Source organism: Chiloscyllium plagiosum, chromosome 9 (genome assembly GCF_004010195.1).
Source record: "Chiloscyllium plagiosum isolate BGI_BamShark_2017 chromosome 9, ASM401019v2, whole genome shotgun sequence".
Classification (NCBI taxonomy): Eukaryota; Metazoa; Chordata; class Chondrichthyes; order Orectolobiformes; family Hemiscylliidae; genus Chiloscyllium; species Chiloscyllium plagiosum.
In genome coordinates this window covers 56080579-56103600 of record NC_057718.1, presented here as the reverse complement: position 1 = coordinate 56103600, position 23022 = coordinate 56080579, and the positions used below count along the sequence as shown (strand labels likewise).

Genomic DNA, 23022 nt, shown 5'->3' with positions numbered 1-23022 from the left:
AATAGGAGACACAGTAAGTTAGGTAGATGGGAAAGGAGAACACTTTCTTCTCCCCCTCCCCCTGTAAAGTATATAACAGACTAATTAGACAAATGTGTGGTTTTATAAATTAATGTAATTCTATATAAATTTGAATGCTAAAAGCATTTTCACCTTTGGAAGTTTTAATATTTATATAAATATTTTCTATGAGCTGGAAGCTAGGAAGTAGAAGTGCATTGATCATATGTCTCTTGTCTTTTGGAATTCATAAAATCTTGTTGTATGAGAAATTAAAGTCCTGAGTGTAAGAAGTTTGAATTGATCAACAGATTTATAGCTCAACTACTTCGGTAGATTACATATTACAACCAATTTAAAGCTGTCCGGTGACTTCATTCCTTGTCGCAATCTTTGTCTTTGCAGTTAACCATGTTGGACTTCAGACCTTCTGTTAAAAGTCTATGCAGTTGCCTCCAGTGTCTGTGAATTTGAAGCCCCTCAATTTCTGTCTTTAGACTGGAATTTGTAATTGATAACAGCAGCTGTAGGTTGAATTGCTTTTGTGGTGGGGAATGGAGCGTTTGGGTAGCAACTGGAAGAATAAGGATATTTACTGTTTAAAATCTTCTTTCAGTTAAAGTTGCGTCTTCCTATTGGTGAATTTTTCCTTTGTCTATTTCTTCCTGTTGATTTTTTTCCCTCTGTGCTGTATTGTGTGCTCTTGCATTGAATTGAATCCATCAGCTCAGAAATCTGGTTCGGTAGTTGTCTTTCATCTGATCACTTTTTGTCCTTTTAATAAATACAAATCATCATATTTCTTAATTTTGCTTGTAGCAAGTATGTTGGAAATACGGATATTACTAAAATCTCAATTCGCAGGTATATGACTTTATAGACAGGGCAGAGAATTTCATTATGTTCCACAAGCTCCTAACAGTTGGTCATTGATTTGTAGTTGATTTCAGTTGCGCAGTCAAATAGTGCACAAAGACTGGATCTGCTATTTGTGCAGTGACACAGCAGACAACTACGTATGCAATTTAACCTCTGTATGACCTAGCAGGAAGTAAAAGGTTGTAATCAGCTGTGCCGGAGCTCAGTGCATGTGAACAGCTTCAAGATGGATGCCAAAATGGGTTTGTAATTCTTTAAATTATTTTCATATGCTTCAGTTGAAATCTTTTTCCCTGGTTTTATTTCAGCAGAATGTGTCATCTCTGCTTTAATTTGGTTTTGAAAATTGGTGTCTGAATTGCAATTCACTATTTTGGGCAGAAGGACAAATAAGGTCAGATTGTGTACATACTGGAAGATTTATATAAAAAGTAATGAGTATTTTCAGTACGGGAGTACTTCAGTATTAAACATTCTTGTTTTAAAAGCTGTAAAGTGGTTTCAGATAAGAGATTGGTTAAAGGTGGAGGGTTGGTAATTGGATGAGATCGGCATGCTTGTTGCAGCTTATTGATACTATTTTTAGGCATAGCAGATGCCAGTAGTTGCATACCAAACATTGCAGTATTTTATATGGTCTATTCCAGTTTGCACTGTTGCACAGCTTTGAACAGATTGAGTCATGCATACTAAAAATCAAGCCTTTAATTTGGGATTATTACTGCAACTGACTTGACAGTATTGTAAATCTTTAACTGCTTCTGAACTGAAGAATTAAGGTCTTCTGAAAAATGCAGCTTTCTTATATTCACACCCAAAATACAAGTAATGAGTCTAATGTTTTTAAATTGATTATTTGTAGGTACATAGCAAAAAGGTAAAACAATAAGTAGCTTAACTGTTGTCCTAAAGCTGTATTTCAGAAATTTGAAATCTCATTGTTGATCATGTTTTTTAAAAAAGACATTGTTTTGGTGGTTTCAAGTCTTAACCTACAGAATGTAGTTATTAAATGCAACATTTTAGATTTGTACAGTATCTGACCTGTACTATTTTTAATATAAAATGAATATCTTTATTAACAATTGTAATCAAGTTATAGGCAAGTGAATTGAAATTGCCACTCGGGTGCTTTTATAAAAATAGAACATTAACTAGAGTATTAAGCATGATCTGTCTAAAAGGAGAAAAGTAATCAGGCTTGAGCTAAGAAATCCATTAAAACAAAAGAGCGGGTAATTGAAGATCAACACTATTTTCATTGATAAAAATACTAATGGGTCAGAATAAATACATGGTGGGCAATAAAGGCAAGCAGGCCTTGGGCTAGGTTTACTATGTAGGCGGATCTCAAAAAAAAATGAAATGATAGAGTTAATCTCTTTTCAAGACTGCATGCTTTTTAGTGTCTTAACAGAGGTATGTTTGAGTTAAGTGACCTTTTGGCTGTTAATAGATTTACAGTCTCTTTTATATGAATTTTTGTGAATAATTCTTTTTTGAAGTGGTTTGGGTAATTGAGTGCATCGCAGCCTAGTAATCTCAAGGCCTGAACTAACAATTGAGAGATGTGCAATTGAAAACATAAAAGCTAGTCTCAACCATGAGGCTAATAGATGGTTATTAAGATTCCATCTCATTCACAAATGTCTTTTTAAGGAACAAATTTGCTGTTTTACCTGATATGGCTGATATGTATCTCTAGAAATATAGTTGGTTCTTAAATACCCTCTAAGATGACCTATCAAACCACTGAGTTGATCGAGAGGTGCAGAAAAATTGATTTAAGAATAAAACTTAATGGACCACTCATTAACAGTCTAATGTTTGCTTGGTAGTGTTTGAAGAAACTGCAAAATTGGGAAAGCTGTTCCACAGACTAAGCAATGACGTAACATTGACAGTAAAATGAGTCAGTTAGTGAGTATATCTATATCCCAGAGTCCTTTTAATGCAACCCCTGGGAGTTCTTCATTTTGACTGCAGCTCCAAGGTTTTGTGGCCTTATGTCAAGATGAGCAAGGAAACTTGCAGATTATCCGGCACTGCAGGGTGGCACGGTGGCTCTGGTTAATGTTGCTACTTCACAGGACCAGGGACCCAGGTTTGATTCCAGCCTAGGGCAACTGTCAGTGTGGAGTTTGCATGTTCTCCCTGGCTGCGTGGATTTCCTTCAGTTGTTCCAATTTCCTCCCACGGTTCAAATATGTGTAGATTAGGTGGATTGGCCATGCTAAATTGTCCGTAGTATCCAGGGATGTGTAGGCTGGCTAAGTGGGTTAGCCTTTGTAAATGTAGGGTTACAGGGATTGGGTAGGGCGTTGAGTCTGGCTGGGATACTCAGATTACAGATTAGATTAGATTACATTACAGAGTGGAAACAGGCCCTTCGGCCCAACAAGTCCACACCGACCCGCCGAAGCGCAACCCACCCATACCCCTACATTTACCCCTTACGTAACACTATGGACAATTTAGCATGGCCAATTCACCTGACCTGCACATCTTTGGACTCCTTCAGAGGGTCTCTGTGGACAAGCTGAGCCAAATGGCCTGCTTCCACCCTATAGGGATTCTATGATGGTTATCTGAGTGCTTGTACTGTGCAGACTCTTCACCTGTGTTGAACCCTGCTTGAAAGAAACACTGAAAGCTTGGGTTCACAAGGTCTGAATGGGGTACCAACGCCAAGCAATTCAGTAACACCACTCCTGAGTGAGCTGGCCAGGTTCTAAGGGCATATTTTCCTCACTAGGCCATGAGAAAATCAAGTTGTTAAAACCTACTTGACGTTGTCTTCGCTTATCTACATGGCAGGTGTATTTGTCCATCAGACTATTGTTAGGAGTGACCAGTGTGCAGTCCTAATGGAGATGAAGTCCTGTCTTTGGTCTTGTGTTCAAGTTAAGTCCATGCTTCTATAGGCTTTGGATGTGTCAATTATCAGTTGTAGTTGCAACCTGACATGAGTGCAGTTACCCTTTTAACTATTTCATTCTTTAATTGAGGCAGAGGGTAAGTTGGGTGTTTTGTAGCTTTTACTGTGCAGTCTTTTCACATTTCTTGTGCTCACCCATTAGGGGAAATAGTGAGAAAATGTGCTGTAAAATGTAGCCACATTTACTCCAAGCCTGCCTGATAATGTTCATATCTCGTTCAATAGACTATCAATCATTGGTTGACAAAAACAATGATGGATCTTTGAATATGAGGATAGTAATTGATAACAATGAATCAAGAAGTGATCAGCAATTGTAGTTCCCTGCTTAAAATTGTGGAAAGACTGCAAGTCTGAGTCAGCTTTGTTGTCAAAAATGAACTCTTGAAGAGATTGACTCTTTTAAGGCAGCAGACTGTTTGTTTGCCTTTGTGATTTTTTTTTAAGTCTACCGTAGACTGAGGCCAAGTTGGAAAAAAAATTCTATTTAAACCTAAGCATTGCTTTATCAGCTGTAGAATTGTGAGATGCAATTAGATTAGATTCCCTACACTGTGGAAACAGGCCCCTCGGCCCAACAACTCCACACCGACCCTCCGAAGAGTAACTCACCCAGACCCTTTTCCCTCTGACTAATGCACCTAACACTATGGGCAATTCACAGCCAATTCACCTGAACTGGACATCTTTGGACTGTGGGAGGAAATCCATGCAGACATGGGGAAGAATGTGCAAACTCCAGAGACAGTCACCCAAGGCTGGAATTGAACCTGGGACCTTGGTGCTCTGAGGTAGCAGTGCTAACCACTGAGCCAGCGTGCTGCCCAAAGATTAATGCCAAGGAGGGGGTAACCACAAACTTTGGGAAAAACACATGGGAAAGTGTGACCGTGGATGCCAGAGGTTGACTTTGACTGGAAACTTAACTGAACCAGACACTTAAGTGCTGAAGCAACAAGAGGTCAGAGGTTGGAAAAGCTGTGGTGAGCAAATCAGGATTGTGTTGGGATACTCGTTTGCGTGGATGAAAGCATATCCAGTTGCACTTAAAACTCATGGTTAACCAGAACAAAACAGTCCTCTTGATTGATACAAGATTTGAATCTTGAACATTTATGCCCCCTTCCACTGGTAAACTAGCAGTAATGTGTGCCATCTACAAGATGCACTGCAGCAATTTGCCAACCCTCCTTTGAGAGCATCTTTAAAATTTAGAAGATCAGGGCTGAGAGATTTTTGATAGGTGCCTTGAGATTTATGGTGAGCTTACAGGAATGTAAAATCACAATTATTACATCACAGAAGAAGGCTGTTCAGTCCATTCTGATTGCACTGGCTTTCTGAATGACTACACTTCTCAATGCCATTTTCCTGACTTTCCTCTCTGAGCCTGCATGTTTCTTTTTCAAATAATAGTCCAATTCCCTTTTTCAATCAATCAATTGAATCTTCTACCACAGGACATTCCAGACCATGACAACATGCTGAGTGTAAAAGTGCCTTTTCTCGTAATGCTTTTGCCTATTACTTTTAATTGTCTTATTATGAAAGACATTTCCTCACATTCTTCCATAATCTTATTGAATGACAGAACAGGCTGAAACTGTCAAAAAGACTTGGGAGCATCCCCATTTTGCAAGGTTTGCTCTAAGTTACGTGCCATCCTGTTGCTAGATCAAAAACTGGAATTCTCTTACTAACATTGTGGGTGCAGCAAGCCATGTGAACTACAGTGGTTGAATAATGTGGCTTGCCACTTTCTATTGGGACAGTTACAAGGATGCACAGATGTTTTAAAAAGCTGTGAATACCCATGAAGTTCAGTAGTTATGAGGGTCATTGCCACAGGTATGCTATCAGTTTTGGAAAGTCACTTTCAGGTATGTTTCAATTGTTAGTCTGAGTCAGATGGGTCATTCAGTTCTGACTTTCTGTCACTAAAAATGGGCAGTATGAAATGCATCTAAAAATATAAAACTGGTTTAAAAAGAAAGATTAGTTGCAATACTGAACACTGTTTCAGTTTCTTTGGCTGGCTAAGAAGATGGAAATAATGGCACAGGTACAGAATTTTGTCATGGCAGTAGAAGTTGTTGACTTTAGTTTATCTTAACTGGAGGAAATTGAGTCTCATGCATAAGACTGCTTGGCTGATAGCCAACAGTTTGAATGATGGATGCTAGGAGGAGAGTTATTTGAATTAATGGAACAGTGGAGTTGGTACATACTCAGTTGAAACTGAAAGTGATGCCTATTTGATTTTGTAAAATAAATAAATATATAAATGCATTTTTACTTTTTTTTTGTTTAAAGTGTTGCAGACTATGTTGGATGGTGATTTCTTTCCACCACTAAAGTCACCAGATTGTCTGTCTGTCTGTCTGTCTGTCTGTTTGTTAGTTTGTTCAGAGCTGACAAACTATTCCTGGTGAGAGCAGGTGATGGTGAAAACAAACTTAGATACTTTTGTACTAAAGATGGCGCCCTGTGGTGACTTTATAAACTATTCAGTGCACTCATGTGAGAATATATGACGATAAACCTAATTCTGATTCAATTGGTGGCCTTGACAATAGTGATGAGTTGCTAGAAATTTTCTACCCATCTGGGGCCAGCAGTCTGAGTATTAAAGTCTGTTGATATTGTCCTGTTTCCAAATCCCCGTATCAGTCAAAGCAAACACTCAGACACAGTATGACTCTACCTTTATTCTGAGCCCTAGAGAGAGAACGATCGTCATGTACACAAAGATATTAGCTCTGATCTTCCCTTGAACAGCAGATTCTTAAGGAATTATTTAGTCACTTACAGGGAGCAACATCCAAATAAGACAACATCTATATTGATTGGGTGACTGTTACAATCAGTGAGTATCAACAGTAAAGATTAAGTCATCTGGTATTACATGATGGATGTTCCTCACCTCGTTAAACCACTACCCCTGCCTTCAGCAACTCAGTGTTTACTACAAATTCTTATCTGGTCAAAATCATGCTAGCTGAGCCTTTTGTCATGTAACCCAAAACTTAACACTTTCTCTACCTGCTCATACCTTGTACACATTCTCATTCCCTCCTTATTATTTCATGATAACTGATAGCATAGGGGCTGACCTCAGTGCTGTGTTGCCATTTGAATCCTCAACTGCTGGGTATTGGGTCACCAAAGCCTGTCCTGTTGGAAGTATTCCCTGCGTAGAGTCTATCATTTGTTGTAAGATACATTTCTGAACAGCTATTCCCAGGAATATTCCTATTGTAAATCACCCCTGCGTAAATAGCCATGTTGACTAGCCAGTCCTTCTATCCTCCGAGCCCCCAGTCTCCCCATCCGGCCCATCACTTGCCCTCCTTTATAGACCCTATCTTGTTCATCTGTCTTGTGGACATAATGGGTAACATTAGCAGTGATGTCATCCAGGCCCATGATACATTTGTCTTGCACTATAGGGCAAACGCCACCCTGATGGGCGAGGAAGTAATCAAATGCATAGCAATTTTGTGTAGAGAAAAATCTGAGTTGGTTCAGGTTCTGGGTGATGACCTTGAGTGCTCTGCAGATAACGTTGCCACGCATGGTAAGTCTGCTTGCAAGATAGTTATGGTCATGGGTGGCCATGTTGGCCCCTAGGGAGAATAAGCCTGCTGCACTGTAACCAGCTGCCTGTCTAGCAGTAAAGGTGGGAAGGTCTGTTATAGGCAGCGCAAAACTCCTCGGAGACATCATGCGGAATGGTCCTCAATGCCCTGGATTGAGTACTGTCCTGGGGTGTAGGGTGCCAAGTGCCACCGAGTGAGGGTAAGGGGACTCTAGGAAGTTTGTGGCCGTACTGTTAAAGAAGAAGAAAATCCTGGGTCTGCCAAAAGACTTTCAGAACAGCCTTTATCGTGAGAGTAATTGTGAATAATCCAGGCAAATGTAGCATCTTGGGACACGAGACCTCCTTAACTCCTCTGTTTTGAGGAAGCACAAAGACACTGACATCCACTGTGAGGTGGGTAAGGTAGACTTTACCACATAGGGGTGGTTCCCCTCATTTAAAGGGTACATAGTCGGACCTCTCACAATGACCGTTAACACGTTGCATGTCCTGGGTGGGTCAAACTCATGAATGTGGCAGGAATAGTAAAGGCAAGAGGTTTTTTCATCGCAAATGAACACTTCTGAACATCCCCACCCATGACCAGTGCAGTCTCTCTCTTATCCCAGGTTGTTACTGGGCAGTTTCCCTCTTGTGCCTTCCCACCATATGTCCCCCTTCAGCCAATCTCTGTCCATGTGGTCAGAAGGCTGGGGAAGATATATGTAGTCTGCCACAGGGCCTGTGCAGGTTCGTACTGAAGAGTTATTTTTTGGGACCGTGGTAAACTATTACGGGCCAGAGCACACTGGTAGTGTAGGCTATGGTTCCACTGAAGGAAAATGGAGAAGTGAGTTCACTCCAGTGGGCCAAGAGAAGCAAGCAACCGTGCCATCACCGTTTAGCCATTGGTAGACCTGGTAGAAATAATTGTCGGCTGTGTATTCCTGAACGGTCAATACCGGTTGCTCTTTATCGGGGAGGGCTTATTTTCCAGAGCCTACTTTAAAGCACTTCCCATCGTACAATAGGTGATGGTCTCTCCCTTCCAGGGGGTCCCTCCTGCAGGTAAAGTCAAACTTGCAGCCCCAGTACCAACACTGGAGTTGCCACAGATTCCTTTGGTCCAGGACCAACTTGTGATCTGTTTGGATAAACAATCCATTATAGTAATCAATTTTAGTAACCTTCCATATTCCAAATGGGTTCCCTTGCGCATTGGTACAAGTGAGAATGTCTCTTCTGCACAAATGATGGATCTGGTTATGTTTACCCTGCCTGCAAATCTTGACCCTCCCTTCTCTCCAGGTTGGAGAGAAGTAGACATAGGCTTGGCCGGATATCATAATGCTAATAATCTCCCTTGGTAACCCAATCCGTGACCTTACTGGAGGCAAGTGTAGAGGCACGCAGTGTATCAGTAGCAAAACTAGCAATACAGAAGAATACATTAAAGTTTTTCAGTCCTCCTTTTAGTCCTTTTCCTCCTCCTTCCCTTGGTCATAATCCACCATTTACAGTCGCTCAAGTGAATCCACTGATCCTTTCCTTTGACTTTTACTGCAGTGAAGGTTTGGAGCAACACCTGGAACGGTGCTTTCCTGCGGGGTCCCAGCTTCGGCCTTCCCTAGTCTCTGATTAGGACCCACTCAACAGTCTGTACATTCCCAGTCACTGTCACAATTGGGGGTGTGTGGTGGTTTCTCTCACCTGTAAGTGGAGAGACTCTTCAATCAATTAACAATGTCTGTAATGCTGCATTTCATTCCCCCCCCCAAAAGTCCCATTACATGCAGATAAATCTGGGGTGGTGGGGACTGGTTGCCATCCCATGTGATAGGAACACATGCATTCACTCCTTTCCCAGGTGAGTGTCTGTGTGTAAATTGTCAACGAATAAAGGCAGAAGGGTGTCTGGCTGGGGTATGCCAGAGATCTGTAACAGTATTGCATACAACAATGTTTCTGCACATATCCTTTTCTGAAGCAGTAGCGTCCCCCTGAAGTTGTAAAATGGTGTGCATGTCTGGACATCCTTTGGCATGGAGAACCAGCATCATTTCTATTGTAATCTTCCCCACTACCAAATAAAGCCTGGGATCAAGGCATATCCAGTGATGCCTGAGAGACATTTTTCTCATTTTTGTCTTTCGTAGGCTTTCATTTGAAATCGTACGTTTCACATGATGCTTTCAAAACCTCCCAATGATGGGTTTTCCCTTTATCATTGGTAATAGGGATATTCTTCTGTTTAGTGGTGTGTTCCCAAGAAATTTGGTGGGATTTTTTTGTTTAATTTGGTGGCCGCCGTCCTCCAAATAGTAATTTAAATCTTTCCATTTTTGGGAAATATTAGACTTTGACATCTCGAACTCTGCTTTTGAACATTTATCTAGATCCCAAGATCCCCTCCCCAACCAACTGTTCATTTTCCAATAATTTGTTCAGTCGGATGCTCATTCTTTGATAATTGAACTCCTCACATGGATTATCGCAACAAATCTTTCCTAACTGGGTCAACAGACCCGATTTTATCAAGCGTCTGTCCCATTTGTCTAAATGTACTCTGGACTTAACTGCAATACTTGCGAATCAATTCCTACTCTAGGGCACTTGAACCCCTTTCTCACTTTACTTCTCACGAGGACTTGAATCCCAGTTAGGTCCAGGGGACTTAAACGCACTGACAAACAGGGGTTAATGAAACTGTGTCACTTGACTGAACTAGTTACTGTTCAAGAAGTCCGTAGAATAGAAAGCAATTGAATGAGGGAACTGTTTCTGACACACAGGATTATCTAAAGGGACCAAGGTTTAAAATCTTACCTGTGGGCCTATCTGTCTCAAGATAGCGGTGTGCTTGGTGATCACTGACACTGCCCGATCATAACTATTCGCTTGCACTCCTACCTGGTTCACCATATTGTTGTTCTGTTTCTGTTTCCCATATCAGTTGAAGCAAGCACTCCGAGACACAGTATGGCTGTACCTTTATTCTGGGCCCTGGAGAGAGAATGTTTGCCCATGTACACAAAGACGTGAACTCTGTCGTCTCTTGAACAGCAGATTCTTAAAGAATTATATAGTTACTTACAGGGAGCAGCATCCAAATGAGGCAACATCTATATTGATTGGGTGACTGTTACAATCAGCGAGCATCAACAGTAAAGATCAAGTCTTCTGGCATTACCCAGTGGATATTCTTCTCCTCGTTAACTGGCATTACACGATAGATGTACCTCACGTCACTAAACCACTACCCTTGCCACCTTTGTGTTTACTGCAAGTTCTTATCTGGTCGCTGGGTCATTGTCAGGCAACCCAAAACTTAACACACTTTCTCTACCTGCTCATACGCTATACACATTCTCAGTGATAGCTTTACACTTCGCCACTGGATCTCCTGAGCAAGGAAGATTTTATTTCCTTTCCTGCAGACAGGCAGGTCAGGGAGTAAGAGGCTGGGGCAAGAGGAGGATTTCCATTCTGCCCATTAACTCTATTGCTTGCTGATTAGGAAGAATGCAAGATAAAACCTTTAGATGCCTTTTAAATGGCCACCTAAGGGCCTGAATTGCTGGTGAGTTAAGTCCCCAATGAACTTGCTGACCCAGTAATTAATTACAGAGTTGGTGAGCAGGGGGTACATTTCATTCCAGGACAAACTCCCCTAATTCTTTTTTTCCTTGCCAACTTGAGTTGGGGGGGGAGGAGATATAACGTGTCCATGGTTTGAATATTCTTTTGATTTTCTTAATAAGGTGGGATATAAAGAACATATAAATTATTAGTTTCCTAAAATTAAGTTTTAATTGGAAGTTGTCCTGTTCCCACTAGTTAAATCTGGAGATGTGGGCTGACTGAGACTGTAAATATTCATTTTTAACTATTCAGTTGTTTTCTGTCTGATTCCATTAGTTCTAGCTTTATGAATCCTTTCAGTTTTGACTATGTATTTTAAAATGTAATGTATATTTATGATCTTCATGCTGTAGTAATACCTGCAGTGTATGTATCGGCAGTATGAATTAGAATAAACTTGCTGATCAAGCTGCAATCATCAACACGATTAATGTGTCTTTGGTACAGAATGGACCAAAAACCAAAACAGGTAGTGATAGAATCATCTCATTGGGCTTTTGGAAAGTTGTAACTTTAAATAGGCTTCACAAATTCATTTTAATTGGCAAATACAGTTTATGTAAACCTACTAAAATTTGTGTAGTATGAACATTCTTTTAAAAAATTGATATTCACTGTTATTGCTCTTCACATGGATTCAACATGACTTTCACTGGATTGTGGACTTTCCAATTTTTCTGTGAATGGCTGAGTGCAGTGCTACCAGTTGTGAAATTGTCAGGTCTAGTACTAGTATACAGTTTTCTCCTTCCTAAATCTCTTTTCTGATCTTTCAAAATAAAACCTTTTCAGTAGCAAATAATGCTGGTTGACTGATTTCTTGGACAGTCCTGTAATTTTAAATTGCATGTTTTTAAAGTTACTTGTCCACAGTACAGCTGAGCAGTTTTATTGGAATTATAATCTTGTTCTAGTTTGAAAGATGATGTACTGATGTGTGGGGGAACAAAATTGAGAACTATTCAACGGAATTTCTGGGTATCAGCTTGTTAGGGTGTGTACTTTTTAACACTTACCCAGTTTGAAAATCTTTTTACAAATTAATTTGAAGTCCTGTTCCAAATACAATTGTTGAATATAGTTACTGACTGATTTTGAAAGTAATCAACAAGTACATGACATTACATTGCATAATAAGTAGCATAATCCAATGGAAATAGTTAATGCAATATGCTAATTCATAGTTCTCCCCCTTTAATTCTGGCAGTGATGGACTTAATCTACTGGCGTGATATTAAGAAGACTGGATTGGTATTTGGTGCGAGCCTGTTCTTGCTGCTGTCAATGACCATTTTCAGCATTGTCAGTGTGATTGCGTACCTTGCCCTGGCACTGCTTTCAGTTACCATTAGTTTCAGGATATACAGAGGTATTCTGCAAGCAGTGCAGAAGTCTGATGAAGGGCATCCATTCAAGTAAGTATAATTTAAATATTGGGGCTACTTATTCTTTTTTGTATTGTCATATTAATCTATAACATGAAACTTTTTAAGAGGGTGTGAAGAAATTGAGAATCGCTCTCAACATTAGATGCTTTTATTCTTGCATGTGACTGTCACAACAGGCATGATACCACAATAAGGTGAAATTGTTATCCCACATTCTTGATTTTAGAAGTTTTCCTGAGAAACTTACAAACTGTTATAGTGAGCTGCATTTGTATCATTCTAAAAAAATTAATATTTTTTTAGAAGGCTTGCTTCTAATCCTACTCTAAATGATGGAAGTCATCATAATTTAGTGTTTAAAGATGAAAACAAAAAGTCATTCAGGTGATTTTCAGCTTATCAATATAGTTCACAGTAGGATTCCAATTAATTGGCCAATTCCTGTTTTAGTTTTGTACACTAGCACACTTTTTTTTCTTTTTAGGGCCTGTTTGGAGACAGATGTTGCTGTATCTGATGAACTAGTGCAGAAGTATAGTGATGTTGGGCTAAGCCATATCAACCGTGTGATTACTGAATTAAGACGACTATTCCTTGTTGAAGATCTGATAGATTCTCTGAAGGCAAGTATTCGTAATTTGTCTTGTCTTAAATGTCAACTTTTTATTATGCATTTTGCTACTATATTGTATATTTTGAAGGTTTTGGTTATGTAAAAGTTTCTACAGTATTTGAGTGCTAGTATTCGAGTAGATTGGTTTAATAAATGACGTTTTTGTTTGCATTTAAAAAAAACTCTAACCAAAGCCAAATATAATAAATGGATATTAATGAAATTTTGTGCAGGGTGAATAAAAGCTTAATCAGGAATGGAATTTGGGGAGCACAAGGGAATAGTGTTTAAGATCTAGTTCTGGTCAAAAAAAACAATGATTTGAGTTCTGAAATGCAGGAAGGTTGATTTCCAATGTCAACTTGCATCTTCATTTCCATCTGCAGAATGTGGTCTTCCCATATTCTGTTGCACTAGTATGGTACACTATAAATGTATGGACAGTTTGGAAAAAATAGTTTAAACCCATTTCAGGAAAGGTTTCTGCGTATCCTCGACAGAAGTAATCCACTGGCATCCAACTCAACGATTATTCATTGTTGCGCTATTTTTGTTGGCTTTTTGATTGTGTGTGTGTGTGTGTGTGTGTGTGTGTGTGTGTGGACTGAAAGTCATTTCATCTTTCTGTCCATCTCTAGAACATAGAGTACAGCACAGCACGTGCACTTCGGCCCACAATGTTGTTTCGAGCATCTATCTTAATCTAAAATCAACCTAACCTACACACTCCTCAATTTACTGCTGTCCTTGTGCTTGTCCAGCAGTTGCTTAAATGTCCCTAATGTCTCTGACTCTGTTACCACCACTGGCAGTGCATTCCATGCACCCATCACTCTGTGTAAAGAACCTACGTCTGACACCTCCCCTATACCTTTCTCCAGTCACCTTAAAATTATGACCTTTCATGATGGCTATTTCTGCCCTGGGGAATGTACTCTATCTATGCGCCTCATTACCTTGTACACCTCTTTCAAGTTACCTCTCTTCCTCCTCCTCCTCTCCCATGTGGAAAGCCCTAGCTCACTCAACCCTCTCTTCATAAGACATTGCCCTCCAATCCAGGCAGCATCTTGGTAAATCTCCTCTGCATCCTCTCTAAAGCAAATGCATCCTTCCTATAATGAGGCAACCAGAACTGGACACAATATTCCAAGTATAGTCTAGCCACATTTTTATAGAGCTGCAGCAAAACCTAGTGGCTCTTAAACTCAATCCCCCTGCTAATGAAAGCCGAAACACCATGTGCCTTCTTAACAATCCCATTAACTTGGGTGGCAACTTTGAGGGATCTCAGTCCGTGGACCCCAAGGTCCCACTGTTCCTCCACACTGCCAAGAATCCTATTTTTAACCCTGTATTTAGCATTCAAATTTGACCTTTGAAAATAAATCACTTTGCATTTATCCAGGTTGAAATCCATCTGCCACTGCTCAGCTCTGCTTCCTGTCAGTGTCTGGTTGTAACTTGCAGCAGCCCTCAACACTCTTTAGAACACTACTGACCTTTGTCTCATCAGCAAACTTACTACCCACCCTTCCACTTCTTCATCCAAACCATTTGTAAGAGCAGAGGCCCAGGAACAGATCCCTCCAGGACACCACTGGTCATCGACCTCCAGGCGGAATACTTTCCATCCACTATCCCTCACTGTCTTCTTTCAGTCAGCCACATTTCCCTGTATCCCATAAATCTTAACTTTCTGAATGACCCTATCATGGGGAACCTTTATCACATGCCTTCCTGAAATCCATATGCACCACATCCACTGCTCGACCTTCGTCAACTTGTCTCATCAGATCCTCAAAGAACTTGAGGCTTGTGAGGCATGACCTGCCTCACAAGCCATGTTGATTATATTTAATCAATGTTTTTCCAAATAGTCATAAATCCTATAAATCTCTCAGAACCCTTTCCAGTACCTTGCTTACCACAGATGTAAGATTGACTGGTCTGTCATTCCCCGGGATTTCTGTATTCCTTTTCTTGAACAGAGTAACAACATTCACATCCTCCAGTTAACCAGTACTACATCTGTGGAGAGTGAGGATGAAAAGATCATTGGCAGAGGCGCAGCAATCTCATTCCTCACTTCTCGTAGTAACTTTGGATATATCTGGTCTGGCCCTGGGGTCTTATCTATCTTGATTCTTCCCAGAATTTCCAGCACACCCACTTTCATAATATCAATCTGTTCAAGTCTATTCATCACTTTCACTGTGTTCTCATTATCAACAGGCCCCTCTCTCTACTCAATACTGAAGCAAAAAACTCATATAGGGCCCCCACCTCTTCAGACTCTTGGTGCAAGTTCCCTCTACTTTCCTGACCGGCCCTAACCTCTGTGATCATTCTATTATTCCTCACATAACTGTAGAAAGCCTTTTGAGTTTTCCCTAATCCTCCTCGCTCAAGGCTTTTTTGTGCCCCCTCCTTGCTCTCCTCAGTTCGTTTGAGTTCTTTCCTAGCTACCCTGTAAATACTCTAAGCTGTGCCAGATCCTTGCTTCCTCAACCTTAAGTAAACTTCTTCCTCTTGATGAGACTCTCCTCTTCTTTTGTCATCCAAGGCTCCTTTACCTTACCATTCCTTGCCTATCTCACTGGGACAAAATTATCCAACACTTGCAACAAATGCTCCTTAAACAGCCTCCACATTCCTGTTGTGTATTTCTTGTAGAACACTTGTTTCCAATTTGTACTCCATAGCTCCTCTCTAATTTCCCCTCCCTCAATTAAATAACTTCCCATCCTGTCTGTTCCTAATCCTTTCCATGGTTAAAGTAAAGATGAGGCAGTTGTGGTCACTCACTGAAATGGTCTTCCAACGAGAACTCTTGATACCTGGCCTGGCTCGTTGCCTAGCACCAAATCCAATATGGCCTATCTATATATTGAGTCAGGAATCCTTCCTGGACGCACCTGACAAAATTGGTTCCATCTGGACACTTAATTGTACAGAAATCAATCAAGAGTCAATCACATCGTAACATGTATGCCAAGGTAGGCAGATTTCCTTCCCTGAGGATATTAGTGAGTCCCTCCCCTGTCCTCTTGCTCTCTTACTCTTCCCCCTCCCAACTTCACCAGTCATGAGTGTAGATTCAAAACAGATTGGTGCCCCATTACATTGTCCTCTTTGATCTCTCCCATCCACCTACCCACCTAGGACTGCTTTTGGCGTGAAAACTAATTATCTTTGCAGCATCTAGTTAAAAGTAAGAGTGTGGACTTCCCTTCCTCACATCAAACTGATTAAGACTGTCAATATGTGCAACCCAATCCATTGATTGGTTTCTACAAACTCCCTGCATATTAATGGTGCAAGAGGGTTTATGTTACTTTAATTGACAAGTGATTCTGAGTATCCATCTCCTGAAAAATCAAGCTAATCTGATTTGTTCTAATTATTCATGCTGTACATATTGCTATGATGACTTTAAAGTAGACATTTAAGGAAAAAACACTTGGTGCTGTAGTGATTCAGTAACTTGAAATTGAAACCTAATTTCCTGTCTTTTACTGGTACTGTATATTACTGCGTTGTCAATCTTTACACTTGCAAACCTCTTATTGCAGATAATTTCAAATGCTTGAATCTTAAATCCGAGTGTACACAAAATGTTGGCAAAATTCTTAGTTCTGTGCATAAATTGATAGCTCTAAAAGAATGATCACTAATTTTAGAAAAATCGATGCAAACTTTGTACTATTTTACTTTGAATTTAGATTCATTAAAAGAAAATTGTTTGAAAGCACTGACATCATGACTGGCAGTGATTGATTTTATTTGTTGCTTAATATGTTTGTTAATTCTGGATGCTAGATAGAGATATTCTAGTCATACAGACACAGTGAGTAAGAAAGCACTACAATTTATTTTAAATAAAAACTGAAAACTGCAGGTGCTAAATCAAACAAAAATAGATGTTGCTGGAAAAACTCAGCAGGTCTGGTAGCATCTGTGAAGAGAATTCAGATGTTTCTGGTCTGGTGATCTGTCATAGACCCTTCTCTTCACAGATGCTGCCAGACCTGCTGAGCTTTTCCAGCAATCTCTTTTTTTTGTTTTTAATTCATTTTACTATCCAAACAGATTTGAAGCTGTTTGAAACCTGTGCCATTGACATTTTGTACTATTTGCACTTCAAATCATAGTATAAATGATACAGCTAGCTGGTCAATTCACTTCGATTTTGGGAGGAGGATGAGTACTAAAAATTCAAAATCATCTCCGAATAAGAATTCAAGAGTAGGCAAATAGAAAAAAATTGAGTGGTGTTGATATTTGAACCAGCCAACTGCTGTTCTGACAGCACTTCTGTACTTTTGCACTACAAAGTGCTTCACTGCTCAGAACAGACTTTGAGAGAATTGGGTTATTTAGTATGACTTATTTGCAGTACAATTTCTATCATTTATAGCTTTTAGTTTATTTTGCTTATGTTTTTGTCTCTCCTATGTTTTCCTGTCTGAGTTAAGATGTCAGGTGAAGAAATAACTTGTGCTAGTAGGGTTATAACTACCAGGAGTTCTTGAATGCTGTGGAGATCTTTGGCATAATTTTGAAGTGATTTATGAACTTTTAAGTGCATAGACCTAAATTGAAACATGAGTATTTCACTGGTCATTTCTGACTGCAGAATTCAAGTTAGTCAGTTCCACAAACGCCAAGTTTAGATTTGTAAGATTTAGGCATCAATCCCACTGCAGAAGCCAGCCAAGAATGTTGCTGTCGTCCAAATAACCTTTAGTTAAACCATATGTAGTAAATGCCCCAGACATTTTAAGGGTTGGGGAATCTCTCTTCCCTACTTGAGGAAATGTGTAGGATATTGGCTTGTTCCGGTTGTAACAGAAAATCATAAATGACACTCTTTATGAATTTTATAATTTTATTAACTAAAATTAATAAACCGTACACTTGCACGGTTAAGTGCAAGTACATTGAGGATTATCTAAGAATAGTTAAGAACAAAATATCTAACAGTATCTAAAATTAAAATAACCAACATTTAAGTAAAGGTTTTCCTTAAAGACCCAAACAAATAAGGTATCTTTTGGTTAGAGAGAGTGCTTTTTGGCAGGTATTATGAGGATTTCTATTACTTCTGAAATTTCAGTGAACTGATCATTTTTAAAAAAAAAAATCACTTGGACTTCTCATGCTTTGCAAATATAGGTGAAAGTGAGGACTGCAGATGCTGGAGATCAGAGCTGAAAATACGTTGCTGGAAAAGCGCAGCAGGTCAGGCAGCATCCAAGGAACAGGAGAATCGATGCTTCGGGCATGAGCCCTTCTTCCCTGGCATACTGTCAACATTCCTTTTGTCTGACTGACCTTTTTTGCTGCCTGTCTCCTGATTTCTGTTCAGGCTCGCGCTCTCCACCTAATCTACTAACTCCTTTATTTCCAAACCCCCAAACCCACTCCGTCATTAGCATAAATACTACATTTTCCTAGCTGAAGTTCTGAAGAAGAGTCACTGGGTTTGAAATGTTCACTCTGCTTTCTCTGGACAAGTGCTGCCAGAGCTTCTCCAGCAATTTCTGTTTTTTGTTTCAGATCTCCAGCTCCAAAAGTTCTTTGTTTTATTTTAGGTTTTAGTATATGTATGTAATTTCCATGTCCCCTTTTAGATGTATCCTTTACCTTTAGCTGCAGTTTGAGTTGTTCATGGTTAGATTCTGCATGAATCTGTAGCTAAAACTGTTTTTAATATCTGTGCATCACACAAAATTATACTTATTTCTCTCACAAGCTATATTTCTAACCTGATGTAGTTACAGTTTGGGTGCTTTTTGATTAATTGCTAAAGACACAGACCATCTGTAAAACTGTCAACTATTTTCTTAACGAATGAGGAATATTAATGTATTATATTGATTAAACCTTAAATGTTTTTGTTTGTGGGATTTGGACCTCACTGGCTAGACCAATATCTATTGCCCATTCTTAATTGCTCTGGAGAAATGAATGATAAACTAACTTCTTCAAACCCTGCAATGCATATGGTGTGAGCTCATACACACTGCTTTTGGGGAATTCTAGATTTATCTATCTATCTTTTGTCTTTGCCTCTTCCATCATTTAGCATTTTTTTTATACCATTAGATTCCAATTAGCTCCTAAATCCCCCTGCCATTCCACTGACTCACTCAATACACATGTACACTCTTTCCTTTGCCTGTGCCTTCGCTTGCTCTCTCACGTTATCCATAGCTCCACTACACAAATCTTTTCTTAGCTTTTAGATTTAGTATACATCCTTGACTTCACTTGCCCGTCGCCTGTACTCTCAATAGTTTCTCACCCTTTCCATAGGATTGAATTTAAAATCCTTTATATCTATAAATCCGTCCAGACAATAATTGAGCCCACATCTGCATCATCTCTGGTAATATTCATATTATCAGCTGTGCAACCACCAGGTTCAAGTACAGCGCCTAATATATATAGAAAGGCCCAGTTCATGCACGCACAATTGTGCCTGTCTCAATATGACTAAATAGATGACAGCCATTCTCTGGTTCAATTCTCAGGGCAATCTCTTCACCAATTAGAATCATTTTGCCTTGTTTCAAATTTAAATAAAGCTTGATAGTTAACTGTCTTATTCTCCAGGCCAGCGTCTGTACCAAAGTCCAGTTGCCAATCAATCAGCACTCTATCATACAATATTAATGCTGTTTGCGCTCTACTTTGGTTTAGGTGAATTGCCCACTGAATGCTGGGCAAAAAGCTTTGACAAGATGTCTTTTCAAGATTCAAATTCCATACTATCAAGCTTATTAAATCAAAGACCACATTTAACTATAATATGTAATACATACACACACATCGATACTTGCATGTAATTAAGTTATCTCCACACTTTGAGCCCTGACTGACAATCAACCTGACGATTCCAGTTGTCAGCATAATTCTTTGCCCCCTCAGGCTTATGTAGCCAATGTTGTCCATTTGCAGAATTCTATCCAGTATTGGATACTTGACTTTTGCAGGCACAGGTCATTTGGGTTGTCAGGACTTTGCTTGTAGTGAACAGCCGAAGTGATATGCTATTTGATGCTGTTTGCCAGTCTTTGGGTGTATGGTCTGCATGTCTACCACACCATCCCTGAAATATATACACTATATTACTCGCTTGTATGATAGGAAGAATGTCTTTTAGCTCGACAGCAGCATCCGATTAGTGATGAACATCACTTGCATTGCTACTGCATTTTGGTCAGGCATTTGAGATGCCTTGCCCTTCGAGGCTAATTTGAGGTAAACTGGGCACTTCTTAGTGCCAGTAGTGATGGTATGAGTCCGGTTCATGATTTTATGAAGATACAATGGACAGTTATCTTCAGGGTAGCTATTTGCACCTATATTAACTTGCATGGTGAACAGACAGCTTGGGCGTTAAATATGAGTATGCCAGTAAGGCCAATGGGATAGCACGTGGAACTGTAGGAATCTCTGTGTAAATTGACCAGTGAAAATAGAATTGTATCAGATGTTAATAGAGAACTCTGGCTGATCACTTGACTAGGACTTCAAGGAAAGGGAGCCTGTTTGATTGGGCTCCCTTTTAAAGTTGAGTTTGAGCACAGAATGGAGCTCATTAAGGCATGTAAGGAAATTTTTCCATTTAACTACATAAAGTATGTAAAGTATATTGCTGTTATGTGGGATTTGGAATTTTTTAGATGAAGAGGGGCATATGAATGTGCTTTAGAAGAAAGTCAAATTCACTCTGAATTAGCAATCTAAATAAACCAAGAAGATGTGACTGCAACCAAGAGCTTGGGAAAATCCCCAAGACTGTCGATGGAATAATGTGTTTAACCTTTGGAGTTGACAATAAGTAGTACAAACACATTAATCCATTCAAAGAACAAAGAAAATTTACATCCCAGGAACAGGCCCTTTGGCCCTCCAAGCCTGAGCCAATCCAAATGTACTGTCTAAACCTGTCAGTCAATTCCTAAGCATTTGTATTCCTCTGCTTCTCACCTATCCTGCATCTGTCCAGACGCATCTTAAATTAATCTACCGTGCCTGCCTCTACCACCTCTGCTGGTAATGCGTTCCAAACGTCCACCACCCTCTGTGTGAAGTACTTGCCGCGTGTATCCCCCTTAAACTTTCCACACCTCACGTTGAAAGCATGACCTCTTGCTTTTGAAATGAGTTGAAAGTTAGGTTCAGTTGAGAATAATTGTGTTGAATTCAGAAATAACGTTTAGTTTTGCTCCTGGCTGGAGTTTTTGTTTCTATTCGGATGAAACCAGTATTGCATTAGTTTGTGAAATTTCCAAAGTAGAAGAATTTGGGATAGAAATGTTTGTTAAAATTAGGAGCAAAAAAAGTATCCTAAAATTATTGCTCAGTCGATAAAGAGAATTGGAAAGAGTAAGTTAATTGGAGACTTGAATTTAGAGTGGAGTTTAATACTTCTGGCCACGAGTCTGCAGTGGCTAGTGTTAGAGGAATGCTTTTGGGAACGGAGAGTTGTGTCCACAGGGATTGGTGCTGGAACCTCTGTTCATGGTCAACAAAATGATTTGGGGGAAATATAGTTTGCAGATGATACAAAGATGGATGGAGTTGTGAATAGTGAGGGTTGTCAATGGATACAGTAGGGTATAGATCAGTTGGAGGCGTGGGCAGAAAAATGGCAGATGGAGTTTAATCCAGACAAATGTGAGATGATGCATTTTGGAAGGTCAAGGAAGGAAATTATGCAGTGAATGGCGGAGCCCTTAAGAGTATTAATATGCAGAGGGATCTGGGTGTGAGGGTCCACAGACTACTGAAGGTAGCAGCACGGGTAGATAAGCTAGTTTAAAAAAGGGTCTATGGTGTGCATGCCTTCTTTGGAAGGGACATTGAGTGTAAGGATCGGAAAATTATGCTGCAGCTTTATGGAACTTTTAGTGAGGACACACTTGGAATATTGCGTACAGTTCTGGTTACCACACTACCAGAGGGATGTGGATGCTTTGGAGAGAGTACAGAAAATGTTTACCAGAACGTGGCCTGCATTGGGGGATTTTAGCTAAGGAAGGTTGGATAGACGGGGTTTGTTTTCACTGGAACACAGGAGGTTGAAGGGTAACCTGATAGAAGTCTATAAGATTGTGAATGACATGGATAGAGTGGAAAGTATGAGGCTTATTCCCAGGATGTAGGGATCAATTACTAATTCACAGGTTCAAGGTGCAGGGGTAGTTGGGAGGGGGTTGGGGTGGAGGAGAAGGTGGGAGGTAGTGAAGTTTAAGAGATGTGAGAGACATGTTTTCGCACAAAAGGTGGCGAGCGCCTGAAATATGTTGCCAGAGGAGGTGGTGGAAGCAGACACAATAGTAACATTCAAGAAGCACCTGGACGTAAGTGAAGACCGTTTTAGTATAGAAGGGCAAAATGTGTCAGCGCAGGCCTGGAGGCCCAAAGGGCCTATTCCTGTGTTGTATTGATCTTTGTTCTAAATAAAGTTTTAAGTTTTTAGTTTTAATTTTATTTAAGCTCTAAGTGTGTATCTAGAGCTTGGTTGGTTGGTTTGCTTCCTTTTGTGTGATAAATGTCTGTTTTGAAAGAATATCTGCAGCCTTGTAACCATTTCAGTGACTAAGTGTCACACTAACTCACTAAACCAAAAAAAAATTAAAGATAATGATCTATCTAGCAGTGTTTCGTTCTGCAATCTGACTTGTCCAGAAGTGCCATCAGTGAAGATCATAATAGCAGGTGGATCATAATTGCCACTCTGCTGCAGTATAAACATCTATATCTTAAGTGGTACATTAATGAATAGGCCAGCAATTTCAAATGTCTATGTGTTGCTATTGATATGTAAGTCTTGTATGAATTTTTGTGCCAGTATGATGTGGGTAATACATCTCCAAAGGCTGTTTGAGCGTATCAAATACCTTATTCCTTTGGCTGTTTGCAGCAAGCAAAGTATTGTACATACTGAACCATTCTACCTTTGCAA

The 23022-nt window shown here is 39.8% G+C and overlaps 1 protein-coding gene across 7 annotated transcripts in view; it reads left to right on the top strand.

Annotated features, from left to right (window-relative positions):
- The window catches only part of LOC122552874 (reticulon-4-like), a 98681-nt gene that overhangs the window by 58434 nt on the left and 17225 nt on the right, over window positions 1-23022 (top strand). For 6 of the 7 annotated variants that reach the window (XM_043695970.1, XM_043695969.1, XM_043695971.1 and 3 more), the window contains 2 exons: window positions 12247-12454; window positions 12912-13050. In XM_043695970.1, the coding sequence (XP_043551905.1) occupies window positions 12247-12454; window positions 12912-13050 (347 nt within the window). Of the gene's footprint in view, window positions 1-1025; window positions 1122-12246; window positions 12455-12911; window positions 13051-23022 lie in introns of those variants that run through there. The other variant, XM_043695975.1, reaches the window with a different exon arrangement.